The 27,040-nt window shown below is 43.9% G+C and overlaps 1 protein-coding gene across 13 annotated transcripts in view; it reads right to left on the reverse strand.

The window, feature by feature from the left end:
* Positions 1-464: 464 nt before the first annotated feature.
* Positions 465-27,040, reverse strand: part of MICU1 (mitochondrial calcium uptake 1) — an 88,621-nt gene continuing 62,045 nt past the window's right edge. For all 13 annotated transcript variants that reach the window (XM_077784795.2, XM_085583883.1, XM_077784797.2 and 10 more), the window contains 4 exons: positions 13,703-13,840; positions 8,486-8,594; positions 3,054-3,143; positions 465-1,202 (listed from right to left, as the gene is read on the reverse strand). In XM_077784795.2, coding sequence (XP_077640921.2) covers positions 1,039-1,202; positions 3,054-3,143; positions 8,486-8,594; positions 13,703-13,840 — 501 coding nt within the window. In that variant the 3' untranslated portion in view covers positions 465-1,038. The remainder of the gene's footprint in view (positions 1,203-3,053; positions 3,144-8,485; positions 8,595-13,702; positions 13,841-27,040) is intronic.

Consider the following 27,040-nt stretch of genomic DNA (forward strand, 5'->3'; position numbering starts at 1 on the left):
ATCCTGTGCCAGGGCCTCATCGCCCTCACAGGGAAGGATTTCTCCCCAGTATCCCATCCATTCCTGCCCTCTGGCAGTGGGAAACCATTTCCCCTCATCCTGGCACTTGAGGCCTTTGTCAATATTCCCTCTCCATGTTTCCTATCACCTCCAGGCACTGCAAGGCCACAATTAGGTCACTCTGGAGTTTCTCTCCAGGCTGAACAATCCCAACTCTTCCAGTCTTTCCTCCCAGCAGAGCTGCTCCATCCCTCTGATCACCTTGGTGGCTTCTCCCTCCAGCAGCTCCATGTCCTTCCTGTGCTGGGGAAGGAAAGTATTCCAGGAGTGATTGATCCCCTTTGGCTTTCCAGCTCTGGAAAGTCATGGAGGTTCCCCCCCTCTCCTTCCAAAGCACCCCATCTTCAGTGCCTCAGTGCCAGTCTTGGGGCAGGGTCTGGAGCAATGGAGAGACAGAGGCAGGCTGCTGTGAGAACATCTTTACAAGGTATTTTACAGGACAGCACCCGGCAAACCACGCCTGTCAGGCCTTCCCAGTGCAATTCCCCACTCAGGAGATCAGTCAGGGAGCTCCTGCAGCAGGAGGCTTCTGCAAGGCAGGAAGGGCAGGACAGCTCCACTACTTTTAGCTGCCCTTCTGCAGCAGGTGCAGCACGGAGCTTTTGGCTGGCTGAAATCCTGGCCTGGGATTCAGGAAATCCAGGAATTGCCTGGCTTTTCCAAAGAGTAGTCTGAGAAATAAAAGAATCCCCCCCCCCATGCCATTTTTTTCATAGTACTAAATAAAGGTGATTTGGGGCCCAGCTCTGGAGCAGGGCACATCACACCATGCAGCTGGTGGCAGTAAAAGTCCTTTCCTTGTTCCTGAGGGAGAGGAATATGAAGGAGCCAGCAGCAAGTAAATACAGCAGGCAGGATTTCTAACTTGGATTGACAAAACCCTCCTGGTACAGCCAGCCTGGGCTCTCCAGAGCCTGGTGCCACCCTGCTGTGCCCATGGGCTGATCCAGGGAATGGGGGTGCTCCTTCCCAACCCTGCTACTGCTGCTTGGGAGCTGTGAAGTCCCATGCTGTCTCCTGGGCACACTTCCACATGGCCCTCATGAGCCGTGTGAAGCCCATGTCCTTGGGCTTCTCCAAGCCTCGCATCAGGCGCTGCTTCATGATGGCAACAAACTCCTTGTTGCTCAGCTCTCCATTCCCTGCAAAAAGGAGGAAAAACAATCAGAGACCCACCAGCAACCTCCTTGAAATTATAACTTTAAAGGGTAACAGCCATGAGTGTCCTTTCCTCCAGAAACTGAGAGCACATTTGGCTCCCATCTCCCAAAATATCCTGCTGAGCAAGGGTTCCTGAGCCAGAGAACTTAAATCCCAACCCCATGGATGCTTGCAGGAGGCAGAAAAGCAAATGCAAACCAAATGTCCCTGTCCTCTCAGGAAACACTGCTTTAAGTGGTTTAGGAAATTATGGGTGCACAAATGTTTCAAATGGAGTAGAAGGGAAGATTTGTCAGTCTGATTAATGAGGTTATGGAGAATGCAGCCACTGGAAGCAAAATTCCAGCAAACTATCAAGGGCTGAGCAAAATTCCCTCCAGTGCTTCAGATTTTTAATGTCTGTAAACACTGATGGAGAGAAAACAACAAAATAATAATAATAATAAAAAGACATCTGTGCCTGGTTACATCCTTGGGGGACTCCTCTGGCAACCAGAGTCTTTCCCCCCACAAGATTTGCTGTGAAAATATTTAGGAGATTCTCCTGTGAGAGAAGGCAAACAGGGAATATTTGGATACACTTCAGCTCACTCTAATCTCCAGCCTGATCATCTGGCGTGAAGATTGTATCACAACAGTGATACTGAAGCACAGAGGAAAATAAAACAGGAGCTGTGACCTTAGAAACCTGCAAAGGAGCAGGTGGGGCTGAAACCAAGAGGGACAACAAGGAATAAATAAATTAAATAAATATTTTAATGTTCATGCAGCAGTGCTGCCACTTAGAGCTGCCAGATGCTGGTGACTGTGCTGGAGAAGCAGGGTGCCATCCAGGACTCTGATTTTGGCTTGGCAGTTTTGGGCAAATGCAGAATTTCCTTCTTTCCAAGTCAGAATTGCTGTCACCTGGCAAAGACTCCAGGAACTCCCATTAAATCAAGCCAGGAGTGCTTCAGTGTGGCAACAACTACCCCGGGGCACGCACACCCTCTGCAAAGCCAGCTTCCCACCAGGGCACAGAGCTGCTATTAATTAATTAAAAACTAAGCTGACATTTGTCTAGGACTTTGGAGATAAAGCCCCAGACCGGCTCGTTTCCAACGCTGGAGCACAACAGTCCATTTTGTTAAACCAACTGGAGTTCTCTGGCGGGGAAAAGGAGCATAAGTGTGCACACCAAACCTTCCCATCTGTGCTCCAACATCCACATCTCACAGGGCGGCTACCACCCTTCCCAAAAGGGCAGGGGGAATGTGGGAAATGGATTTGTAGAGAATTCTCAAAACCTGACAGAAAGCTCACACAGTGTGCATCTGTATGCAAACTTTGAGAGAAGAAATGCTGACTTAGAGATGCCATGGAATAGGACAGACATTGCTGAGAGAGACATGGAACTAGAAATAAGTTTCAAAGGATGGTCTTGTAAAAAAGACTGGATACTTTGGAGAAATAGAACTATGAAAGATGCATTGTAGTGGGACCCATGAGGGGTAATTTAGATGATTGGCTTTAAGGCATTTACAGCATGGTGTGGCTAAAGCTGATAGGCCACAAAACACTTGCAGTGTATTGTAATTAGGAAATAGTTGGCTTCTGATTGTGATGGTGTGAATTATAACATCTGTATTGTCTCACCCTTCACGAGACTGAAAATGGAATAAAAGTTTTTAAAAGACCTCTCAGTTGCCCCATCTCTGGGTCAGAAAAGGGCACAATCCAACAGGGGTTCACCACAGATCCACGGACAAGGAGCATGGCGAGAAGAGCCCTGTCCCCCCGGATTTCTTGCCCTGGACTCTCGCAGCCTGGCTGAGGTCGGGGTGCTCACTCACCGTCACAGTCGAAGAGCGCGAACACCACGTCGCACACGTGGTCCGACAGCTCCACCTTGGCCACTGTCCTGGCCACCTGCTGCATGGTCACTGCAACAGAGGGAGGGCACAGGGTCACACAGGGCGCACGATGTGCCAGCCACAGCAGGAGACCGCTGTTCCTCCATGGAAAACGACCTTTGGGTCTTCAGAGAGGCCTGGAATAAGCTTGATCAACAAGGCGGATCCTGACAGCATTCCAAGGAATGCTATCAAGCATTCAACTCTATCAAGCAGGGTATTAAAAAAACTGGGAATTCCAAAAACTGCTTTTCCTGTTGCAACCCGGTAATTGCAGAACGAACCCACTCACCTGCCTGCAGGGAGCAAACCAGATTAAACTTGCAATAAAATAGAGTTGTAAGGAATTTTTTTCCCTTTTCTCCCCAGACTGGCAGCAGAGAAGCAAGCAGGAGTTTTATTCCCACCTTTAGAAAAGGGCAATCCATGGAGCTATCAATCTGGCAGGGTTAGGCAGTTGATTTTGCTGCACAAATGGGGAAAAAAGTGCCCCCTCACTAGGGTGGTATAAGTGTATTTAAATTGCTTCTCTACAAAGCCTGACCCAAGGAAACGCCATCCGCAGCAACTGGGATCAATGTTTAGCTGTGGAGCAAAGGAAAAGAGGGAAGTGGTTCATCACAAAACCAGACTGAAACCACAAACAGCCTCTGCATTCCTCCACAGTATCGTTATGGGGTTTCTGCAAACCCAGTCCTTCAGGAATTTTGGAGAGTTGAGTGTCAAAAAGGAAAAAATAATCATCCAATGTATACCATTACTGGATTAATTACAAACTGCATAAAATATTTCTAATGGGATTTTTTCATTGATGTTTACATTATTGGTACCTTCCACCTCGTTTCTGCTCCCTTGAGTGAAATCTGGGGTTTTCTGAGAGGAATTCACAGCCACCATCAGGTCCTTTCCCCATAAAACCTCTCCTTTTACTAAATAATATAGTAGAAAATTGAAATGATGCATTGTATATATGTAAAATATATACTCTCAAGCAAGACCCTACTTTTCCCACATAATTATTCTTTTTGAGTGAAATTCCTTTTCTCCATGAGTGATGTAGCTCCAGTCAGCAGTTATTACTCTGTATTTCTTCAGACAGAAACACCAAATTTCATTTAAGTTGTTGTAAATTAAAAACTTCTCTCAAGGTGCTTCACCTTGATGCTATCCTCCCTTCCTGATGCTCTAGGTACCCTATAGCTGTAGCCTTACATGTAAAAAATAAAGTTAGAATGATTTCTTCATCACAGAATTCCAGAATGGTTTGGCTTAGAAGGGGCCTTAGAGCTCATCCAGTGCCACCCCTGCCATGGGCAGGGACACCTTCCACCATCCCAGGCTGCTCCAAGCCCTGTCCAGCCTGGCCTTGGGCACTGCCAGGGACCCAGGGGCAGCCACAGCTGCTCTGGGCACCCTGTGCCAGGGCCTGTCCACCCTCAAAGGGAACAATTTCTCCCTAACACCAAATCAAAACCTCCCCTTTCAATTTAAAACCATTGCCCCTTGTCCTAATTCCTTTAATTATAAATTATGTTTTTCTGCTGAGATTTTACCCAGTCCTTCCATCTCTGCAGGGAGTCTCCTGATCCCTCCCCTCCTGCTTATTTTTCACAGCCACAGTTTTCCCAGCTGGAACTTGTACTCATGGCCACCAGTTCCTGCTTCCTCTCTTATTAATCCAACTGCACAAGTGTCAGCTCCATCCCATCATTCTTGCTTGATGCCAAAATGACTTCACAGGGGCTGCATGACTGTGCTGTGCTGGTTTTTAAGGAATCATAAGGAAGAGGGAAAGCGTCTCTGCTTTCACATCCACACACATGCTCCAGACCACAAAGTAGCTCGGGGAGGCAAATAAAATTGAAGCAAGCCTGTTGGAGTAATTTCTTTACCATTTCACAAAATGAAATAGATGCTGTCTGAGGAACACCTCCTAAAGCCTGTCCAGGTTTGGGGTTCTGGGATATAAATTCTCCTGGATTTCATATAATCAAGAATCAGTTCCACATTTCTATCTTGAAAAGCTTATAAAATTTCATGCATTGATATCTCCCTTCCTTTAATGGTTCCTTTAATGAGCCATCTGAGTGATTTTATGCAAGTTTAGAGTCTGACACAGTTAATTCTTTTTTTCCACTCTGATTCCCAGAACTGCACTGTGAGCAATGCCTCACTGAGTGCCTGCAAACGGGGCTTCGCTCCAGGCCAGAGTCTCACCAGATGGCAAAACTCACTTCTTCCCTCCAACCTGGCATTAATCACACATGTGGCCAAAAGAATGGACAGCTGGGCTGCTGCCTTTGTTTTCCAAATGGCACTGGAGTGATGGGAGCAGAGCTCCCTGCCCTGGGCCATTCCAGGATGGAAAGGCAGGACACGTGTTTTGGGCTCTCAGAAATCAGCCTCACGTTGATGCACACGTTTAATTTCAAGGCTCCCAGTTGAAAATGTTGGATGCTATCACTGGCAGTTTAGCTACCAAAATCTATTTAACTTTTTACAAATCATTTGCATGAGTACGTGCTGGAACACCCTTCCAGGAAAGAGATGGATAAGCCTTGTGCAATCCTGTGTGCACAGCACATTTTCCTTGGTCTCCTCAAACTGCAGCCCTGCAGCTGAGCAGAAGCTGTTTTGACATCAAAGGGAGCATGACAGAAAGTCACAAAGATCAGGGAGGGGGAAAAAAAAATAAAAGCAGAGCTGCCAGACCAAAGGCAGAGCTGTTTGTGCAACATCCACAGCCAGAAATATGGAAAGAAAGGAGATTCCTTGCAGACATCCCAAACCTGACTGCAGGTGGCCCAGGGCCAGCAGCTGCAGGGGATCCTGGTGGACACCAGGGTCTCCAGAGACCCCTCCCAACTACCAGCACTGCCATTATTCCAGAGGAGCAACCCAAGCTGTGCTTCAGGGGGGGCTGACTTCTTCCATCCATCTCCAAGGCAGAGGAAAGCAAGCAGCAATTCCATGACTGCATTCCAGCTCACCTCTGCCCCCTTCCAGATCCCCTGTCCACTCTGCAGCCATTTCAAGCAGCATCATTCAAATAAAATGATTTTCCATTAACCTCTCTGGGGCTCCAGCCTTGCTCCAAGCCATGGATCAGCAGTGGGCTCAGCTGTCTTGCCATGCTTTGGCCCATCCATGCCTTGCCCTAAACCCCAAAGGAGTTATCCCACAGCTCTCTGCTGGCAGAAGGGCTGCTTGGAAAGCCTGGCTGCACACAGTGCCAGAAAAAGTGCAATTCACACCCTCCTAAAAGGGGAATAAGCACCAAATTCAGTTCCTGTCCTGCTTCCAGCTGTGAGCCCAGGCTGGGGAGGTCTTCTAAGGAATGCTTATGATTTAGGAGAATGATAGCTATTATGTTGCTCGGAAAATGAAAGATGGGCTAACAAATAATCTGGGTGTTTTTAAATGGATCATTAAAATGCAGGTTTATGATCTTTTTTAGAAGAAGAAGCAACAGCACAGAAAACAGGCTGTCAAGCTCTGGCTGTTTGGTACCAGCCATTTTTTCCCCTCTGAAATTTTAAACAGCCCTTCTAAAATCATAATAATGTTTGCTGTATTGTTAGCAGCAAATGATTACACATACTAACCTTTTCCTAGTCCCCATCCCCGTGTAATTTTTACATTTGTTAGTTTGTAACCAGCAACCTTGTGAAAGTTTCACTTTTGGGAGGGCACACGCCATTTATGGTTCACTTAAATCTGATCCCCGCCCAAAGAAGGTTCCCCTACTCCAGACAAACACTCCCAGCTCAGTGGCTGCACAAGCTCATTAATAGCACATATTTAAACAACAATCACACTGATTTACCAACTGCACACAGACCTAAATTCTGGAAAAATGTATATTCCATGACAGGATAAATGCTAATTTCCTGTAGGCACTGAGAAAAATTTGATTTGCTGGGCTATTATCTCCTCTGGGATGCTGCAGAAAGGGCTCAGAGCAGCAGCAGCACACACAGACTTGGTATTTTAAATGAAAGAAAACTTTTAAATGAAAGAAAATCCTATCAGGATCTTTTAAGTCTTAAGGTAATGATGATCTAAACCAAAAAGTACAGATGATTTTCCCCCCAAATGAGAAGGGCTGCAGACACACAGAAGAAGAAATGTGACACGTTTGTTTCCCTCTGTAATTCAACTGCCCCACAACCTATTAATGCCTTAATATTCCCACAACAGCAGCAGTTGGAATAGCTGACTTCCAAAATGTTTAATTCTGCAGCTGCCTAAATGAATCAGCTTCAACTTTATAGCAGACAAAGAGTTTCCACTTAGCCTAAAAATCTTAATGAGTTTGCCATCTTCTTTTTATATTCTCAGTCTGTTAAAAAAATAAAAAGCCCTCTTAAAAAAAACCCAAAAACCAAAGCACTTGTGACAGATCCTGGCAGAGTGGGACTTGGTTTGAAATATATTTTTGGGATTTTTTTGCCTTTTTTTTTTTTAATCAGTGTGTCAGATCTAAGAACATACCTGAGACAGACCAGCTCAGAAAAGGAAACCTGATGAGAAGGAGAAGGATATGGATTGGTCTGATCAATAAACCACATTATTACCAAGTTCTCCAGGAAACACCAGGTCTGAGGTTTATTCAAGCTACTCCTCTGGACTGTGGTTATCTGAAATACAATAAAGTCTCTGGACAGACTTTAATGCTTAGTCTGTGACCTCAGTGGTGTCCCAGTGCTCTTCCTCTTTCCCTCCAGCATTCCCAGGAGCTCCAAAGGTGTTTGCCACTGCTTGGCTTTCCAATCAGAAATGCAGCATCCAGCCCTTATTTCTAGACAAAATCTATGATTTTTGAGCAAAGCTGAACCAAAACAAGGGTTGAGCAGTTCCTATCACCAGTCTCACAGCTGCTGTGTCTTTGCCATGTGGATCAGAGACCTCCACAGAAAATAACTCTGCAATAATTTTTTTACACTAATTTTTGAAGTCCTTTGTAGAGGAAGAAAAATAAGGTAACTTCAGAAGATGAGGATGAACAAGAAACAGTGGTGTCCCTGGGAACCACAGCCTGTGGCACACTCATTAGGTCACCTTGCCTCTGCACACAGCAGAATGGTCCTTCTGAAGGTACCACCATGAAACCACTGCTTCCTCATTCTTCTGGCTACATGTCAGCATTTCTTCTCCCTGTATCTAAAACTGTGGAAGTAGAAAACCTGAAATCCCTCTTTATCCATGGATTCTGCAAGCTAAGCACCTCATTACAGGGAGGAATTGAAATTTGGGTACAGTTTTAACCTATCAGCCTGGGCTTGTCTGACATCTTCCCAACTCCCAAAGACATGGCATGAGTTGTGCTCCCTCAGGCTTTCAGCACCTGAACATCCCACAGGTTTTAATACCTTTATCAAGAGAAGCTCCAGCCATGTGGTAGAAGCTCAAAGCCGTGTCCACGTCATTTATGTTCTTCAGAAAAGTGAAGAAGTTCTCCACCTCCTCAAAAGTCAGCCCCTAGGACAGAGAAAAGACCCTCATGTGGTGATGGGAAAAGGAGATCATGAGCACTCCTGGCAATGACACAGTGACTCATTGGCCTGAAGCTGTAGCCTGAAGGGAATTCATCTGCACACTCCAAAAAATCAGCCTTGGCACTTGAGGATGTGGGTTGTGATCTGTACTTTTGTTCCCTTCCTGACCCCACCAGTCCCACAACGGGAAGGGACTGAAAACCATTTTCTAGGTGAGCAGACCTCAGATGCAGGAGGCCACTGCAAACAGGTGAATTGATAAATTCTTTGGAAGCCTGAACACTTGCAATGACAATATCAAACAGTCCATGTTGGAAGCCTGGTTACCGAGAATTTCAGACTTTCTGTGCTGACAGGCACTGACCCCCAAGAGAACACTGCATTTACCCTGAGGCCATAGAAAAATCTTCAAAAGTTAAATGCTAAAACTAAGACTATAGGTGTGTAGTTTGAATAAAAGTATGTAATATCACATAGTAAAAAACTTAGAGTTTAAGATTTTAAAATATGGTAATATAAAGCAAGATAAAAATTTTAGAGCAGAAGCTAGTCCTTCTTCACCTTCTTCATGAGTTTAAGGAATATTGTGTAATTAGATTAAAAAGTCTACATTGCAAGTCACAAGTAGTTAGTTATCAAGTTAAAAGCAAAAATAATTTAAGTGTCATTTCTTTATTAAACAGCTTATCTTTAAAAGACCTTGTAAAGAGAGATAGAGCTACATTTTTAGTTTGTTAGAGTGAAGTGCTGTAGAACTCAGGGTTTGTGAGACTGTAATACAGATAAGAACTAATACACATCTGAGTCCAAAGAATAAATACCATCTACACATTTCATCCCAACCCTGGCAAAAAAAAAAACAACAAAAAAAACCCCCCAAAAAAACCCAACAACTCAACAAGCCTGTGCACTGTGAGGTCTCTCCCAGGAGATTCAGGGATCCCAGGGGTAATCCATGTCTTACCCAGTGTGGCAGAAGGTGACACTAAAGCACAGAAGTGTCCCAGTTTGCTTTGCTGCTGGAGGCAGGATCTCTGTCTGCTCCATCTACCTGGGCCAAGTGAGCATGTGCTCAGGTGAGAACCACGTTCTGGGATAGTCATGGAAAAACAACCTGAGATACTGAGGAGAAGAACTGCTGATGAACACAACTCTGGGAACCCCACCTGGTTACACTACACCTGATTTTATCACCCTGTGCAGCTCCAGCACAACTACAGCAGGGCTGGTGATGCCTTTTGAAGGCTGGCCTAGAACAGAGGCTTGGGCAGAGTTAAAGAATAAAGCAGGGATTTATTAAAAGGCCTCAGTGGATCAACCTTGGGCAGCACAAGAGCTCAGCCAGGGCTGCACCCAAGATGAACCAAAATGGTCACGAAATGGACACCTGCTCACAGGGTCTCTCACTTTGATCAGTTTTGCTCCATTTGTACATTTGAATTCATTGTCCAATTCCAGCTTTAGCCCAGGCAGTCCCATCCTGCTTGTTTTTCTCTCTTCAGTCCATGTCGTTTATGCTATTGGGCCTGAGATTTGGGTGCTTGTATTTGGGTCCCCGGCTAGAGAAGGAATTGTTTTGTCTCCCTGCTCTGTGAAGAGAGCTTACCAATAATTAATAGGAAGCTCAGACCTACACACTAAAGCAGCAGAGAATCTGAAAAATATAAAAGCTAAAACTTGAGGCATCACTGGGACAAGAGCTGGAGCCTCCAGCTCCTGCAGCAGAGCCACGGCATGGAGCCAAGGGAGGAGGTGAATCATCACCACAGTAATAACCACTCAGACTCCCTCTCTGGGAGACATAAATCATCTTGTCAAGAGGAGTTCAGGCTCCTCCTATCCTGCCTGGCACAACAGATTGATAGAGCAAGATATTAAAAATCCAAGATGCAGAACACAGCAGAGCTCCACAACTTGGATGTGTTCAGCAGGTACTGTCAAATATAAATTTACACAATCTGCTGTAACTCTGCTCAAACAACTTCTAAAATCAGGGAAGAAGCCACCAGTCTTTTGAAAGAAAAAGAACATTTTAAAAGTCTTTCCATACAGACATTTGCAGCTTGTTCCTATCTTGGCTGTGAGTACGTGGCCCTGCTCTAATGATCTACGTGTGCACTGACACATGCAACAGCAGCTTTGTCAGCCCTGGACTCATGGATCTGGGCCAAAAAGGATGGGATGGCAAAATGGGAGAGCACATGTAGACAACAGAGCTGACTGAAGGGAGAAATCCCTGGTGACACTGCAGGAAGCTTTCCTTGAATGTCTGCCTGCTCCTCTTCCCGAGAGAAGCACTAGGATGTACAGCAGAATTAAATTAAATACTGTCCTAGGGAAAAAAATAATCCAGTAAATCAGGTACCTCTACAGGAAGCACTGCAAAGATCCCTCTGTTTTGTACAATGGTTCTACAAGAGAAAATACCTTTGCAATTATCATGATGCCTCCCTGCCTGGGAGTAGGGCACTGGGAGAGTGGAAAGCCTGGAGGAATCATGAGGTGTGTGGCCACTTCCAGGCCAGCAGAAGACTTTGTGCTGAGATCTGCCTGCTCTATCTGGGACATCTGGGGTTTGTAGGGTTCTAAGCAAAGAGCCATAAAGTTTGTATTTCCCTGGAATTCCCAAAATGGCAGATGCCGAGGCCCAGGAGCACTGTTGTCTGTGCATCATGGACCCTTGTTTAGTATCCTGGAATGGTTTGGGTGGGAAGGGACCTCAAAGCCCATCTCATTCCATGGTGTCCCATGGGCAGTGACACCTTCCATTATCCCAGGATGCTCCCAGCCCCACCCAACCTGGCCTTTGTGGTCCTTTCACCAGCTGAAAAAACAAAACCAGTGCACACATGTATCCTACAAATCATGGCTTTCAGGTGGACAAGACCATTGAATGTCTGTAGCAAGAATACCATGAGTGTTAGGAAATTTATTTTTTGTTTTTGAGGAATCCCATAGGTGAGGCTGGTGTCAGTGTTAACTCTGTTCCAGCTTCCAAAATAAAATAAAAATCAGGGACTGGAACAGCATGAGGCAAATCAACAAATGAATGATCACATCTTTCAAGACATTTGTAGCTCCAGCTTTTAATTCATGATCAGCCAAATTCCTTCATCACCCACGTAATCCTCACAAAACATAAGCAGGGAGACTCCAGAAGCACTTACCTGCTTGTAACACAACAACTCAAACACCTGCAAAAATTAGGGCTTTTCACCTGGGAACCCAGGTTCAGCAAGGAATTCCACCTCACTGCCACCCCCTGCTATCTCCACAGAAAAATAACCCAGCCAGCCCCTGAAGCACACGTGGGAGATGACATGAATCACTGGCTTCTGAAGAGACAGCTTGGTTTTCCAGCAGTTCGGGAGGCACTAATACATTGGTTCTGAATGTTGCTGATGACTCAGGTCTTTTTTACCAGGAGAAAAGCAGCTGTGTAAGTACAACTTGGGGAGGACATTCATAAGAAATGTTAGACAAAACAGAGTGTGGCAGCTCTGCTGAATAGACAAAGTTCACCTACCCAGGGTTAAGATAGGATTTTTCCTCAAGAAAAATAAAATAATGAAAGCAGATTAGCAGTTAATAGAAGAAAGCTTATCATTCTCAAAAGCAGGAATGCAGAATAACAGCCTTGGAAACAGCTACAGATTAGATTAAACTCAGTTTTGTTGTTTTGGAGGCTGCCAGGGTTGCCTTGTGCAGTCAAGGTAATTTCATCAGACAAAGAGGACAAAGTTTGGCAGATTCCATAAGAAAGCTCTCTCAAAAGAACTGCACTTCCAAGGAAAAGCCTTGCTGGGTGAGTCTGGGACAGTGTCTGGGCATTTCATCCTCAGCAGTGTAAGGAATCATGAATTTTTCACAAATACTTTTCCTTACAAATAAAATTTTTGTCCTATTGCCCATTTTCTCTCCTTGAAAGTCCTTGGAATAAAGGAAGATAAAGATTTGCTTTGAGTCTGGCTGTCTGTAAATAGAAAGACAATCTGGCTGATTTGGGGATGAGGAATAAGGTGAGAACAAGAAGTTCTTCCTCTGGCACAGATGTCAGGGTCTTGGCTTACACATGAAAGGAAGAAAACATCTGCTGTAGGAAACCTTCCAAAAGAAATTCCTTTGTCTCTTTTCTCACACAGCCAGCTACTGTTCAGTAATATCTATACATATATACATACATATATATATATATATATATATATATATATATATATATATACACAAAAATCACAGCAAAAGAATCAACAATTTGCAAACTTCTAAACCAGAGCTGATATTTTTCTATTAGACACACATTGCATTTAAGCACTTTTTCCTGGAGAAATCAAGTTATTCCTGTTAATGTAGGAATCCCATTAAGGAACAAAAAAAGTTGCAGACTCTGGTCAGAACTTGTGTTTTATAACACATTTGGCACCTAAACCAGTTATGAAATAAACTCTGGTTCTGATGTCAGAAGAAAGCAACTCCAAAACAGCCAGCCAAAGACTTTCCATCCCTTCTCACTTTGATGAATTGCTTGTTTATATCCCAGTTAATAAAAGAACATTCTGGCTTAATAAAAGAACATTTATTACAGGGGCAGATGTAAAATTCTAATGCTCGATAATTTCTCAGCCCATACTTGCCTTACCTGATAAAGCACATCTTACGATATGGATATCTTTTTCCAAGGACTATCACTGAATTAATGAGTGTAGGGTCTGCAAACATAGTCCTCTCTAAATTGTGAGTAATTTTTCCCAGAAGTTAATAACTGAATAATAAACTGCCTGGTCACAGCAGCTAACGAATCCAAGGTCGAGCCAGGAATTGGGAGCATGGCTTCAGTGTTTGTTCTATGGCTCCAGACCCAGGGTGCTATTCAGCAAATTGAATTTTTAAAATTACAGCATCTATTTTCATAAGGAATAAACCTACAGCCTGCACTGGACACCAACCACTGCACTCCCAGCTCTTCCCTCTCTCTCCACCACAGCTCAACAAGGAGTGAATGCTCTTCCGAAGAAGATAGGCATTGCTTAACTCATTTTTCAGCCCAGCCTGGGGCTGAGAAATTTTCCCAAATTTTCCATGAATGCCACTGACCTCTCCATCCTGGAAGTGCTTCTTGAGCTGTTTGAGCATGACAGTGAGCTTCTTGGACTGCACCCCGCTGTATGCCAGCAGCATGCTCCCGAACTGCCGCTCCGTGATCCGCCCATCCACCGGGTCATGCCGCTCGAACTGCGAGGGAAAAGGGAACAGGGAGATGAAAACCAGGAGCACCACAAAGCTCCACCTGAGGCATGAAGCATAAAAAGGGCACCATAAAGAATTAAGATTGCAGGAAAAGCTGGTGAAGGAGAAGTGCTGATGGGTTCTAGGATCTGCTTTCCACAGGATTGTCTCTCCACATTTGCCCTATGTGCAATTCCTTGGACAGCTCTTGGGAGAAGCCTTTGTTGGAGTCCTGGATGCTGAGAATTTCAGGCTTTCTGTACTAACAGACTGTAACCCCCAAGAGAACACTGCATTTCACAGAATTCACAGAATGACTAGGTTGCAAGAGACCTCCAAGATCATCGAGTCCAACCCAACCCCAACACCTCAACTAAACCCTGGCCCCCAGTGCCACATCCAGTCTGTTTTTAACACATCCAGGGATGGTGACTCCACCACCTCCCTGGGCAGCCATTCCAAAACTTCATCACCCTTTCTGTAAAAAACTTTCTCCTGATACCCAACCTATATTCCCTTGGTGCAGCTTAACACCGTGTCCTCTGGTTCTCCCAGTGCTGCCTGGAGAAAGAGACCAACCCCAGCTGAGCACAGCCTCCTTTCAGGTGAATTTTCATTTGACCTGAGGCTGTAGAGAAGGCTTCCAAAATTGAATGATAGCACTAAGATTATGAGTGTAGTTTAATTAGAAGTGTGTAATATCACAGAGTAGAAAACTTAAGAGTTTAAAATTTTAAAATATAACAATATATATGAAACAAAATAAAAGTTTTAAGATGGTAGCTAAATGTTTTTCTTCACCTTCTTCTTCATAAATTTAAGTAGCAGTGTATAATTAAACAAGTCCGCATTGCAGACTTCAAGTAATTAGTTATTAAATTAAAAGTAAAAATAATTCAAGTATAATTTCTTAATTAAATAGTTTAACATTAAAAAGCCTTATATAAAAATAATTAAATATTTTATAACTTATTAATAAAATACTATAAAACTCACAACTTACAATATAAATAAAAGTAAGCATCTAAATCTAAATACAAAATACCATCTCAAGCACTTCAATCCCAACCTTAACAAAAGTTTAAGAAACAAAAACCACACCATTTAATGGTGCACCAGTGTGAGGACACCTGTTGAAATTGGGACCTTCCTGAAGAAACAGAGATAACGTGCAGCTGTGAGCTGGAAGGGAGAAATCCCCGGGGAAAAGAAAGAAGAATAAAGGAAGAAAACAGAACTCAGAAATCCCTCCCAGCTTTATCACACAGGACTGGGCTAATGAGTGGCTCCATGGCTGCTCTAAACAGGGACAGTGATTAATAAACCAAAGAGAAGTCTTGCAAAGGTCTTTAATTTTACTCCTCTCTGCCCCAAGGCCTGTACCAGTGTCTCAGCAAAGAAAAGTTCATGGATGTCTCCAGACTTCACCTTCCCAAAGTTCTCCTCATCCTCAGACCCTTCCGGTCCCTGACTCCCACAAATGCTGCTGTGAGGCCCCTGTAGAACTTCCAAAAAGCCCTTGGGCAGAGAAGGGTTTTCTCCAGTAATCCACCTCTCCTGCAGAAGTTTGTCTCCCGGCTTCCACTGCAGGGAAGGAGGGAAGAGCCATTCCCCAGCTTGGGAAGGTGCTGGGTAGGAGCACCAGCTCTTTGCCCTCTGAGTAATGGGGATTTCATCCTTTCCTTTTCCCCCTCCTCTGTGAATCTACAAGCATCAACATTAAACTTCACCCAGCTTCACAGATCCCAGCACTTGGGATAGATTATATCCCTTCAAATTTACCAGGAAACACAAGACCAATACTCCAGCTGGTCACAAGCCAGAAGATGACATTAAACAACAAAAATAATTTTTAAACTCATGGGGAACAACTTGGTACCAATGATTGACATTTTGCTGCCTGCTGAGTTGACCATTCCAGACTCAGCTGCTCTTTGGTGCTAATGAATTTTTAATTATTACCATATCAACTAGATTTTGGCTGCTTTTCCCAGTGGGAAACCAAGGGACTCCTGAAAAGTGGAGCACCAAGGCTGGAGGGATTTGTATGGGTGACTCTGTCAGGAGGCAGATCCCAAATGGAGAAATTCTGCTCCTCGGCCCCCTTGTGCTTTCACCTGAGTGGCCCACACACAGTTTTGGGGGAAAAAATGGTTATTTTTACTGTCATCTGATACAGGCTTTGGGAATCACTCATGATGCAAAACGTGGGCCTCTCCCATTCTCCTGTGCTTGGGAAAGGAGAGGGAAAACTCATTTGTTGGAATCGTTCTTCATTAAAAAGCAAAAGTAGTCATTTCTGTCATGCCTAAAGAATGCAAAGAAAATGCCCTTGGGACACAAAAATTTGCTATCAGTGCTGCTTCAAAAGCTGCACTGATGCTTTCTTCTGCTGTAATATTCCTAATTTCATCCCCAAAGACATAAATCAGCATATTTCTACCAACAACCTTAAAATATCCCAAGTTTTAGCAGAGCTTTAGGTAGCATCTTTAATTAAAGGCTAGGAAATGGGTCCAAATATCTCAGATCAACCTCCTGAGAGGTGCCTATGCTTAGAAAATCTCAAGCTGGTGTCTGAAAGCCCATCAGTCCCCTCTCCCCCTGCCCTGCATTAAGGATCAAGCATTGGGCAGCTCCATGGAGTAACACAAGCAAGCACAGCGCCCTGCAGATGGGGAAATAAAGAACCAACTCCTTGCAGTTTTTTTTTGAACTAAACCTTCAGATTGTGATCTGTTTTGTATTACCAGATGCAGAAAAGACCAGAAAGGAAAAATTTAAATACTTTTCATTTTTCTACTGATACACCACAAAAGTATTCACAAGAAATAAAAAGCCTGAAAACTATGGAATTTAATTTAAAAAGTCTGGAAACTATGGAATTTGTGCTGCTTATTATTTATCTCACTTTGAAATGAATATTTCTAACAACAAACCAGAACACTCAGATGCCCACTGTCACATACAGTGGTGCTCATTGCAAAGGTCAGCCCAGAAAGGGGCTGGGAAGTGAGAGCTGGTCCACATCCAGTTCCCAAATTCCAACAGAACCACCACTGAACTGAGCAAAAGCAACAGCATCACAGTGAGGGATAAAGGAAGTTCAACTCTTTGACTCCAAGCTGTTGTCAGATGCACTTAAATTAATTACAGAAGGGATAAGCATGCCATGTCATTTTAAGAGAAATTTCAGGGAGGGAATTCTGTTTTTTTTTTTCTGCTGTGTCAGAGATTGTGTTGATCCATAAAGAAACTGGGCTTCAAAGGATTTGTGAGTGGAAACCCATTGATTCCTGATGAAAGAAAACCCCCAGCTACCCCTGACACCCCCTTTCCTGGGAGCAGAGGTACATCCATGTTTCTCTACCCTCCGGAATATCTTCTAGCCAAGCACAACTCACCACTTGGAAATGAAGGAGGGTGCAAAGCCTACAGGAATTTGTCTTTCAGTACTCAATACACAGTCTACAAACAGTGTTAAGTGTAAAAATTCTTTTGGTATTTGAAAAAGCAGGAAAAACAGTGTCCATTCCCAGGTAATTACAATTATCTGCCTCCATGCACAGGATGACACTCTACAGGTTATTTTTCTGTTCACTGGGGGGAAATAACCCCACACCCTACAAGGAGGGGATGCAGGGCACAGCACTCTGGGGTTTATTACAACAAACGAGTCCTCTGACAGCCTTGTGCCCTTTCATGGATCTTAAAGAAGGAAAAGCAGGGCCAAAGCAGTGCTCACCCAGCATTATCCAGAGGAGGGTGGAGCAGCTCGTGCTCCCACCATCCCACCAGGACAAACAGAGGATGGGTGGGGGGGGTCCTACCCCATCCCAAAATCACACACACAATGGGCCAGCGAGTCCAACACCTCCGGAGCAGCTTCCACTGGCAGCCACTTGGTGCCAGCAGTGGATTCTGCATCTGCACGAGGCAAGGAGAAAAGAGGAGAGAATGCTGGTCAGTGTTCTTCCTGCAGGCCAGGACACCTGAGGTGCTGAAGAAATTAGCTTGAAATATAAAAAGGCTGTGTTTTAAAATTCATTCAAAGCCAAGTGATGTGAAAGGAATTCCAAGGCATTTACGGAACAGTTCTGCAGGAACTGTAGTGACAGGACAGAAGGGAATGGCTTCAAACTAAAAGAAGGGAGGTTTAGATTGGGTATAAAGAAGGAATTGTTCCCTGTGAGGGTGGGCAGGCCCTGGCACAGGGTGCCAGGAGAAGCTGTGGCTGCCCCTGGATCCCTGGAAGTGTCCAAAGGCAGGTTGGACAGAGCTTGGAGCAGTCTTGGACAGTGAAAAGTGTCCCTGCCTATGGCAGGGGGTGGAATGAGATGAGCTTTAAGATCTCTTCCAACCCAGGCTATTCTGAAATCCTATAGGAGGGGAAGAAGGCAGCAGAAATGGGGTGCAGCCTTTGACTTCACCAGCTTTGCTAGCCCAGTCCCAGTAGCCAGTCCAAATACACAGCAGGGTACTCCCTGATTTTTTTTTTTGTTATTTAAAAGCCTACCCTTAACTTTATACACACGTTAAAGAGTCCCAAACTCCCCCCCAAAACCTGAAGGATGAGCATATTCCTGCTCCTCTATAAGATGAAATTCCTAGATTTGTTCAAATAACCCCACTCTCCTTCCTTCTGAGAAAAAGGCTTTCTCACATGAGGAGAGCAGAGGACAAATAAGCAATTTCCCCAGCTTCTACAGCTCCTTAATTGCACAACTTTATGGAAAGGTAATACAAGGAGCCATCATAAAACAACAGACCCATCATATCTTTTCCTGCTTCATTGTTTTTTTCCTCCAATAACTCAATCCATCTTCCCCTGCAGGAAATCAAATCCCAGGCTCTGAGGAGCATCCAGCCCAAACCAATTCAGAGACACCAACACAAGAAACATCCTGGTGAAAAAATAAAACCTGCTGGTAGTTCCTAAATGCAGACATTGGTTTCCTTCCATCTCTCCTTCTGGCAGCAAGGCTCACCAGTGGGAAATGAAGCAGCTCCACTTGGCCAGAAAAAGGCCAAGTTTGGGTACCACACGCTTTCAGGGGAAGGTTTCACTTCCCAACTGACTCTCCTTCCTCTTCAGTAAATTTGTCATAATTAATAGTGTTAATAGGGGAAGATTCTACCTAAAACTCCAGTGCTAAAATCTGTGGGAAATGGATTTATAGAGAATTTTCAAAGTATGATATAAGATTTACACAGTATGTATTTGTATGTAAACTTTGAGATACGAACTGTTGACTTAGAAATGTCATGGAATAGGACAGACATTGTTGCGAGAGAAATGGAATTAGAAACAAGTTTTAAAGGATGGTTTTGTAAATAAGATCAGATACTTTGGAGAAATAGAACTATGAAAGATGCATTGTAGTAGAACTTTTGAAAGGTAATTTTAGATTATTTAAGGTATTTAAAGCATTGTGAGGTAAAAATTGATAGATTAAGAAATGTTTATAATTTATTGTAAATAGAAAATAGTTGGCTTTCAATTGTGATGGTGTGCCTCATAACATCTGTATTGTTTTACTCTTCACATGAGACTCAAAGTAGAATAAAAGTTTTTAAAACATTTCTTGGTTATTTCTGAGTTCTCAGTTGCCTATCTCTGTGTCAGAAAAGGCCATAAGCTAACAAATATCCCCTCTAAGCAGAGAATGGGAGTTTACAAAACTGCTTAAAAAAGGAGGAGCAATGTTTTTTGATTGCTGCCACCAGACCCAGCTGGGCCCAAGAGAGCAGCCCCTGCTCTGCAGCTGGGAGGGGACACCAGAGCCCTCAGAGAGGGCTCAGCATCACCAGACAATCACAAGTGGCTGTCAAAACCTCCCATGGAAAAGTGGGATAAATTGATTATGCCCCTCCTTCCTAACCTGGCATTTTTGGACTGGACACACACTGGTGGCTTGTGTCTCTTGCTTTGTTTGCTGAAGAAGAAAACGGCTAAAATAACCTCTGGGCCCTTGCACTTGGCACAGGCACAAACAGCATTTGGGATCCACCAAATCCCATCAGTGCAGGAGGGAAACACCCAGTTGTAACTGGAGCCAGCACGATGAAAACACAGCTCAGACTTTTCCTAAAGCAATGCCAAAAGGATATACTTCCTATCCTCTTCAAACACTCACATTAGCTAAATATCCAGCTATATTTTAGGAGGCTCCTAAATTTCTAGGAAGGTTTCTCCTAAAAACCAATCAAACAGATGATGCATTCCCTACAATCTCAAAGCAAGGATCTCAAGTAAATAAATATATATGTGCCACATTCCTAATTGAAATAGCAAAGAGAAATATATCTTCAAGGACATTTGGATGGGGAGAGAAGTGCTGAGGGATGATCTTTGAGCTTCTTTCTGCAGGCTGGGAAAAAAAACCAAAAAAACAAAACATCCAAGGGAGAAATCTTGCTAATACTAATTCTATCAGGTTTAGGGGTAGTGGAAAAAGGTGACCTGTTCCCAGACTGCTCTGTACGTAATAAAGAATCAAAAGGATCTGGAAATAATTATTTGTAAAGTAATATTCAGATTCATAATATATGACCCTTTAAAGTGGTATTTGCTCAAAGCTTTATTTGACAGGCTGTAATACATTATTTATCTGCAAACTACTGCAGCACTGGCTCTGTTTACTGTTCTGGAGAGGGAGGTTGCCAGGATCTCTTGTCAAGTTGCATATACAACTATGACAGGAAGAAAAAGAAAGGGGAAAACACTATATATCTCCCTACATCCTTGAGCAACCTCGTCCATCCAAAAAAATTTAATGTATTTGTGAGTAAGCTGAAGTGTTTGCACAGGCACTGAATTACTGCCAGAAAAAAAGGAAGGGGAAAGTTTCTAAAGGCTTTTTGTTTGGGAAGATTGAAGAGTTAAAAAACTAATTCTTTGTGGGGGGATGATTATGCTGAAAGGTTTCTTCCATGGACAATAGATCTAAAGCACTGGGTTTTCCAAGATGAAGTTCAGCCTGCTCTGGACACAGCCTACAAAGAGCCCCCAAATGTAATTACTGCATTATTTGGTAAAACCCACTCAAAGACACAGCTCTAAAGATGTTCAGAGCTGCCAACAACAGGAGGAATGAAAATGGGCAGGAGGAAATGCCAAACCCAGCCTGGACCATTGCTTCTCTTTACCTTAAAAAATAATAAAGAAATGAAAGAAATGGGAGCTATTTTCACATGAGAAAAATCCAATCTTCCACATGCTTTCCTGTTCACACTTTCCCCCTTCTGCCTAAGTGAATCTGTAGCAGCCAGGTTCAAAATGTCCATCTGTCAACAGCAGTGCAATCCCAGCAGACCTTGTAATAAATAAAAAGGTCTTTGTTCATCAAAATGAGCGTTAAAGGAGATAACAATTTGAACTGAGTAGGAAATGCTACTAGCATAGAAGACTGTGTAACTAATTATATACAAGTTAACTTTTAGGCTAAGGACAATCTGCGAGGAAGATGAGGAGCCTTCGTTCCTATGACCACCAAGGGCAGAAAAAAAGACCCCCCAGCAACCAATTGCACCGGCGCAGAGTGCATTGAGAGAAAATACATCAACTGGAAAAAAAAAAAAATAAAGGGGACTAAAAAAACAAAAAGGTCAAAGGGGGAAGGTTGCCGTGGCAGAGCAGAGGCTCCCCGGTCGCCCAGCGCTGTTCTTTTGCTTAATACTGCTTGCTTAATAAATTCTTGTTAATTGATTTATCTATAATTAGCCTCCCCAATTGAATTTGTCCATAACACACCTGATATTGGAGAGAAGCTTTGGAGATTTCACTGACCTTGGCAAGCCAGTGTTGCCTGCAAGGGGGAAAAATTCATTCCCATCACCAGCCACTTGTTCCGCTTTAATGAGCGATTAAAAAAAGGTTATGTAAAGATGGCTGCACCTGAACTTCAGCCCCATGGATGAAAATATCTTCCTGCAGGCTCTGAGCAGATCAGTGTTTTGAAATTCTGTGCAGTGAGGGAACGACAGGAAGGAAACCTGAAGAAAAGGAATCAGTAATGCTAAGGAAAAAGGACACATATGATAAATTAAAGGGATGGGGAGGGGGAAGAGCTGAGCAATCTCCTCCCTCTGGAGCTGCTCTCCAGACTTGGTTCTGCTGCTGCCATCCCTGCCCTTGACAATGCTCCTGGTACCATGGAACACAGCAGTTTTTCTGTCCTGCATGCTCTCTGAATAAGAGGAAAGTTCAGAAGCAGAATAAACTTCCAACCCTCCTGCAGGAAAACACACAGGACAGTGGAGCTGCAAGAATGTGAGTGAAGCCATTACTCTGAAAAATCCCAATATCTAAGTCTCCATGGAACTGCTGTATACAGTTTTATTAAGAAATACAGCTCCCTCATTGCCTGTTAAGAGTTCACACTGTTTTCTGCTTGATCTTGGTGTTCAGTTCTCCAAGAAGTACAAGTTTGCAGGAGTTTAATTCAGCCTAGCAGGGAAAAGGGTCCTGCTTCCACATCCTTCCTTCATCAGCAGAAGCAAAGCCAGGGCTGAAGCACAGCCAGCAATGTGTGGAGCTGCAGAGAAGCTCAATTCAGAGCCTCAAAGGGGAGAAGGAGCAGGAGGACTGAGGTGTTCATCCAGCAGAAGGAGGAGGCACAAGTCAGGTACCTGCTACAAGAACACGCTCACACAGACATCCATAATCTCTTGCCCACCAACTTCTGCTGCCCCCTGGCTGTTGGCTAACTTGGTTGTGCACACATAAACTAGAGCATCTATGCTGAATAGCTTATATTTTCTAACTCACAGACTCTGATACAAACCTCCACACAATCCTGTGGCAAGGTAATGAATCCAAAGAGCACTCCTGGGATTTTATTTGCAGGGGTCCCACACAAGGCTCTGCTGCACTGCGGGAGCTCAGCAGTGGATTTACAAACCCTTCATAAACCAAAGGAGCCTGCTGGTACAGTGCAAAGCTTTCACTGCTGCTAATGATGCAATAAATAGAAATTCCAATAAAATTCTCCATAGCTTCCCCTGCAAAGCCACTGCATCAACCACGCTGGTTCAAATACAAGCAAGGCAGTTCTCTCCCCAGGTGGTTGCTCCATGAAGCATCCATCCCAAACAAGAGGATGCCACAGCTGCTCCTTTGTGTTCCAGCCACGCTCACAAGCAGCTGCAGCACATGAACTGCCACACCCTGTCAGCCTTACTGGCACACTCCTGGATCACTGATATTTTGGTGACCAGTGACAGCACCCAAGGGAATGACCCAAAGTTGTGTTAGGAGAAGTTTAGGCTGGATTTTGGGAAAAGGTTCTTCCACCAGAGGGTAGTCAGGCATTGAACAGGCTCCCAAGGGATGGGCATTGCCCCAAGGCTACCAGAGCTCCAGGAGTGTTTGGATAATGTTCTCAGGGTGGCACAGGGTGGGATTGCTGGGGTGTCCTGGGCAGGGCTCCATGATCCTTGTGGGTCCCTTCCCACTCAGGACATTCTGTGATTTTACAGCTGACATGCAGTTACTCAATATGCTTTTATAATCCTGACGCCCCCAAAACCACCCCACAGAGTCTTCCTCTGCCTCTCAGAGTGAGGCACTGGGAGAGTTTGAGTTCTCTGGCACAAATTTCCTCCCTTGGACAAGGAAGGAATCAGTTAGGAACAGTATTTATGGCATCTTCTGACTGAAGCACAAAGTCCAGCTTTTGGTAACTCCCCCATGGCATTGAGTCCCCTACCCACCAGCATTCCCCCTGCTTCATGGAAAAAGGGACTGGAATTCATTCAACCTGCCTTGGATTCCAACTAAACTTTCTCTGGTGCACACTTAGGCATTTCATTACCTGCTCTGCTGTTCCTGACTGATGAAAATGACTTGCCTCAGACTCCTTTATGGTGACTCCTTGTGCTTACTGAGACAGTTATATCTCCCTTCTGTCTTTCCTTTAAGCTGCACATGCCATGGCCTCATAACTTATCCCTATCCCCAGATTTTTTTTCCATACTAATGTTCCACTCTGAATTCTCCCCAAGTCTTTGGCTGACACTGGACAAGAACTGAATGCCAGCTTTTCACCAAACCTAACTGAGATAGTGCAGTCAACCTGAAAGCTTCATGTGACCATTTCCACTCACACACCAAGACAAAAGCAGTCTGCCAGCTCTGAATGCTGTCAAAATCAGGAAGAGCTGTCCAAATCACCTCCACTGCCTGCCTAGAAATTCCTGGATTACATATGTGTATGCTGGACTGTGCCTTCTTAACTACAAGGCTCTCTCATATGAAACTCTTCACAGTGATTGGATGTTCCCACTTTTAAGTGGACATGTCAGAAAATTCTGTCACCCACCACAATTTTGTGGCTATCTATCAAACACAGAGACATCAGCCTCACTTCTGTTCCCTCAACTCCTACCATGGGAAATGCAGAAGAAGGAATATATAGGTCTGCAGGGTCTCCTGGTAACTCCTCTCTCCTTGGCACTAAATCCATCATGGCTTTGTCCATCTCTGACTTCAGAGGGCATAGCCTCCACATCCAGATCCTCTTTTCCTCCAGAGCTTTTAAAGGTTATTAGTTATCAGCATACCTTTTATCTGGTCAGGGCCTGACAACAATGACACAGACACATCACTCATCCTCTGGGATAAACAGAGGACTCATTGGGCACACTTTAGACTTTCTGTATTTAGCCATCAGCCCATCCTCCTCTCCTTCCCCTGCCACCAGGCCAGGAAATCACTAACAAGAACACAAACAACTTTTGTACCTGTCATTAACTGCCTTACTGAAGAAGCAATTCCACAAGTGCTGGTTTGGCTTTTCAGATGTAAGGATCATGTGAAGGAAGAGAAAGCAACTCTGTAACTTAAGCAGGAATTCTAGATATCCAGGATATAGATACAGAAGTGACAAAACTGTACCAGTACCCAAAATCCATTACAGGACTGCTGAAAGGGCAGAATTCATAAGGAAAAAGGGAAAACATTACATTCCCCATCAAGGGGCTGGGTCAGTGGTGAGGCTGAGAGGATCAGCAAGTAAAGGACAACTCTGAGAGACAACACAGCTAATCATGACAGAGACTGTCATAAAGGTAACTTAAAACCAAACAAAAATACCTTGTATAAGTTCCAACAGTAAACTAACCTGTAAAACGTCTGAGTTTTGGGGCCCCTCCTTACAAAGCTCAGACAGTCTCACACTGTCAGACTTCATTTTTCAGGCTACTCAAAACAATTTACTTAAGTTACTCATTTCCCCCCTAAATGACTGCAGCAGAAACAAAGATATGTGATTCATTACTGCAAGTTTTGTTGCTTGTGTGTTAACAAATCACTGAAAACCTGTATTGCTCTGCCAGCCTATATAAAAACCAAGGCAGAATCCCAAAAAAATCTTGAGTTAGCTGGAAACAATAGAGCAGTTTTTAATACCTGCTACAGGATTACTTGGATACTAACTATTCCAACACTGGGACTCAGAAAGGCACTTACAGATTTAAGATATTACCATAAAACCCAACTGAGGAGCATCAGAAATGCCTTCTGAAACAAGAGTATTTGTTAAGACAGGCCTGAGATCCCAAAGGACCTAGGACTTGCTAATGAGGTGTGTGCAGATGGAAGAGTACCCAGCACCCCTTCTTCATAAAAACCAAACCAGACAGTAAGTGTAGTGGCACTGGCCATGAAAAACCAGGAATTTCCAGGATAAGTTACACATCACCAGTCACAGAACTGACACAGCAAATAAGGAATTTTCCAGATAACCAGATGTCGCTGTCGAGGCAGGACAGGAATGAAGAGACTCTGCTCAGAAGGCTGCTGAGAGTAAAACTCTGGTTTATTCAAAATACACTGCTCTTTTATTACAGAGCTTTGTGAGGACCAACTCCATTGGTCCTGAAGGGAAAACAACCCAAACCATTGGTGCAGAGTGCTTGACGCACAGTGATAGAACTTAACTATAAACAATGTGAAAAACAAGAGAGATAGAGAACTATTTACATTCTTCTCCAGCTCTTTCCCAGGCTTCTGCCTGGATAGAAACTCTCAGTTTCTTCCTTTCACTGAATCTGAGACCCACAACCACAATGATGTCTCATACCTTTGCCATATTCTTACAGAATCCCATTTTACTTTGCTTGGAAGACCTTTTGCTTGGGAGAGACATTGGGACATCCTTAATCCTTGGGCAAGAGGAAAAATATGGAGATTAACTCAGTGCTAGCAGCAGGTTTTGGGGTGCCTTGCAGGAATGACAAAGACACGGAGAACAAAGGGCTCGCACATCTCTGCTATGTGCACTTCTAGAATCCTAAAAAATTAGGTTGGAAGAGCCCCACAGGCTGACTGGGACTTCTTTTGGTCCACCAAGGACACAGGAATATCTGGGACAAGCACTAACAAGCAGAAATAGCATAAACAATGATGTTAAGTCCTATTAATCTTCCAGACTCACAGAGATCTTCCACTCTAAAACCAAAAAAAGAGCCCAACACCACCTGTGCCAAGGGGACATGTGAGAGCTGCAGAGCCTGACAGACAAACTTGTCAATGTTTGTCAAAGTGAGCCACAAGAAAAAAGGACTTTTGGCTGTAGGACCTTGCCAGGAGCTTCATTTGATGGGTTGGCTCCTGTAGCTCAGCCTTAGCTAAGCAGGACCACCCCATAACCCAAAAAAATGACTACAGCTTTCTCCAAGTAGCTAAACCCCAAAAGGCTGAAATAAGGCATTGAAAGAAAGCTTCCCCTCTACCTCTGGCTGTGGTTACTTTCCTCATCTTTCCCTTCCTGCAACTGAGTCTTCACAAAATGATGGAAAATATACTTGCATTAAAAAAAGATATAAAAGCAGAAGAGAAGAAGAAAACACCAGGCCATGGTTACTTAAACCTGCTGTCAGCACTTCAGCCATAAGAAACATTGAAATGTTCAGGGCTTTGTCTGAGTTAATTCCTCTGTGAGAGCCTCTGCTGAATCTTAGCAAGACATATGCACGGATATTTTGATTTAAAAAAAATGAACCAAAATCAGTAAGAGGAGAGATAAAGTGGGTTCAGACAGTCAGAAACTATTGTTCCACTTTCAGTCAGCAGAAAACAGCTCAAGTGTATGAACTGCAGAAATGTCTGGATCCTGAGCTGAAAAGGCTTTAAAAAAAAAAGTCTTTCTTAAGGTAGGTTTCTTTCAGAAGAGACAAAGGCAGATCCCAGCTGGAGAACAGAGG

This window comes from Lonchura striata, chromosome 6 (genome assembly GCF_050655825.1).
Source record: "Lonchura striata isolate lonStrDom1 chromosome 6, ASM5065582v1, whole genome shotgun sequence".
NCBI lineage: Eukaryota > Metazoa > Chordata > Aves > Passeriformes > Estrildidae > Lonchura > Lonchura striata.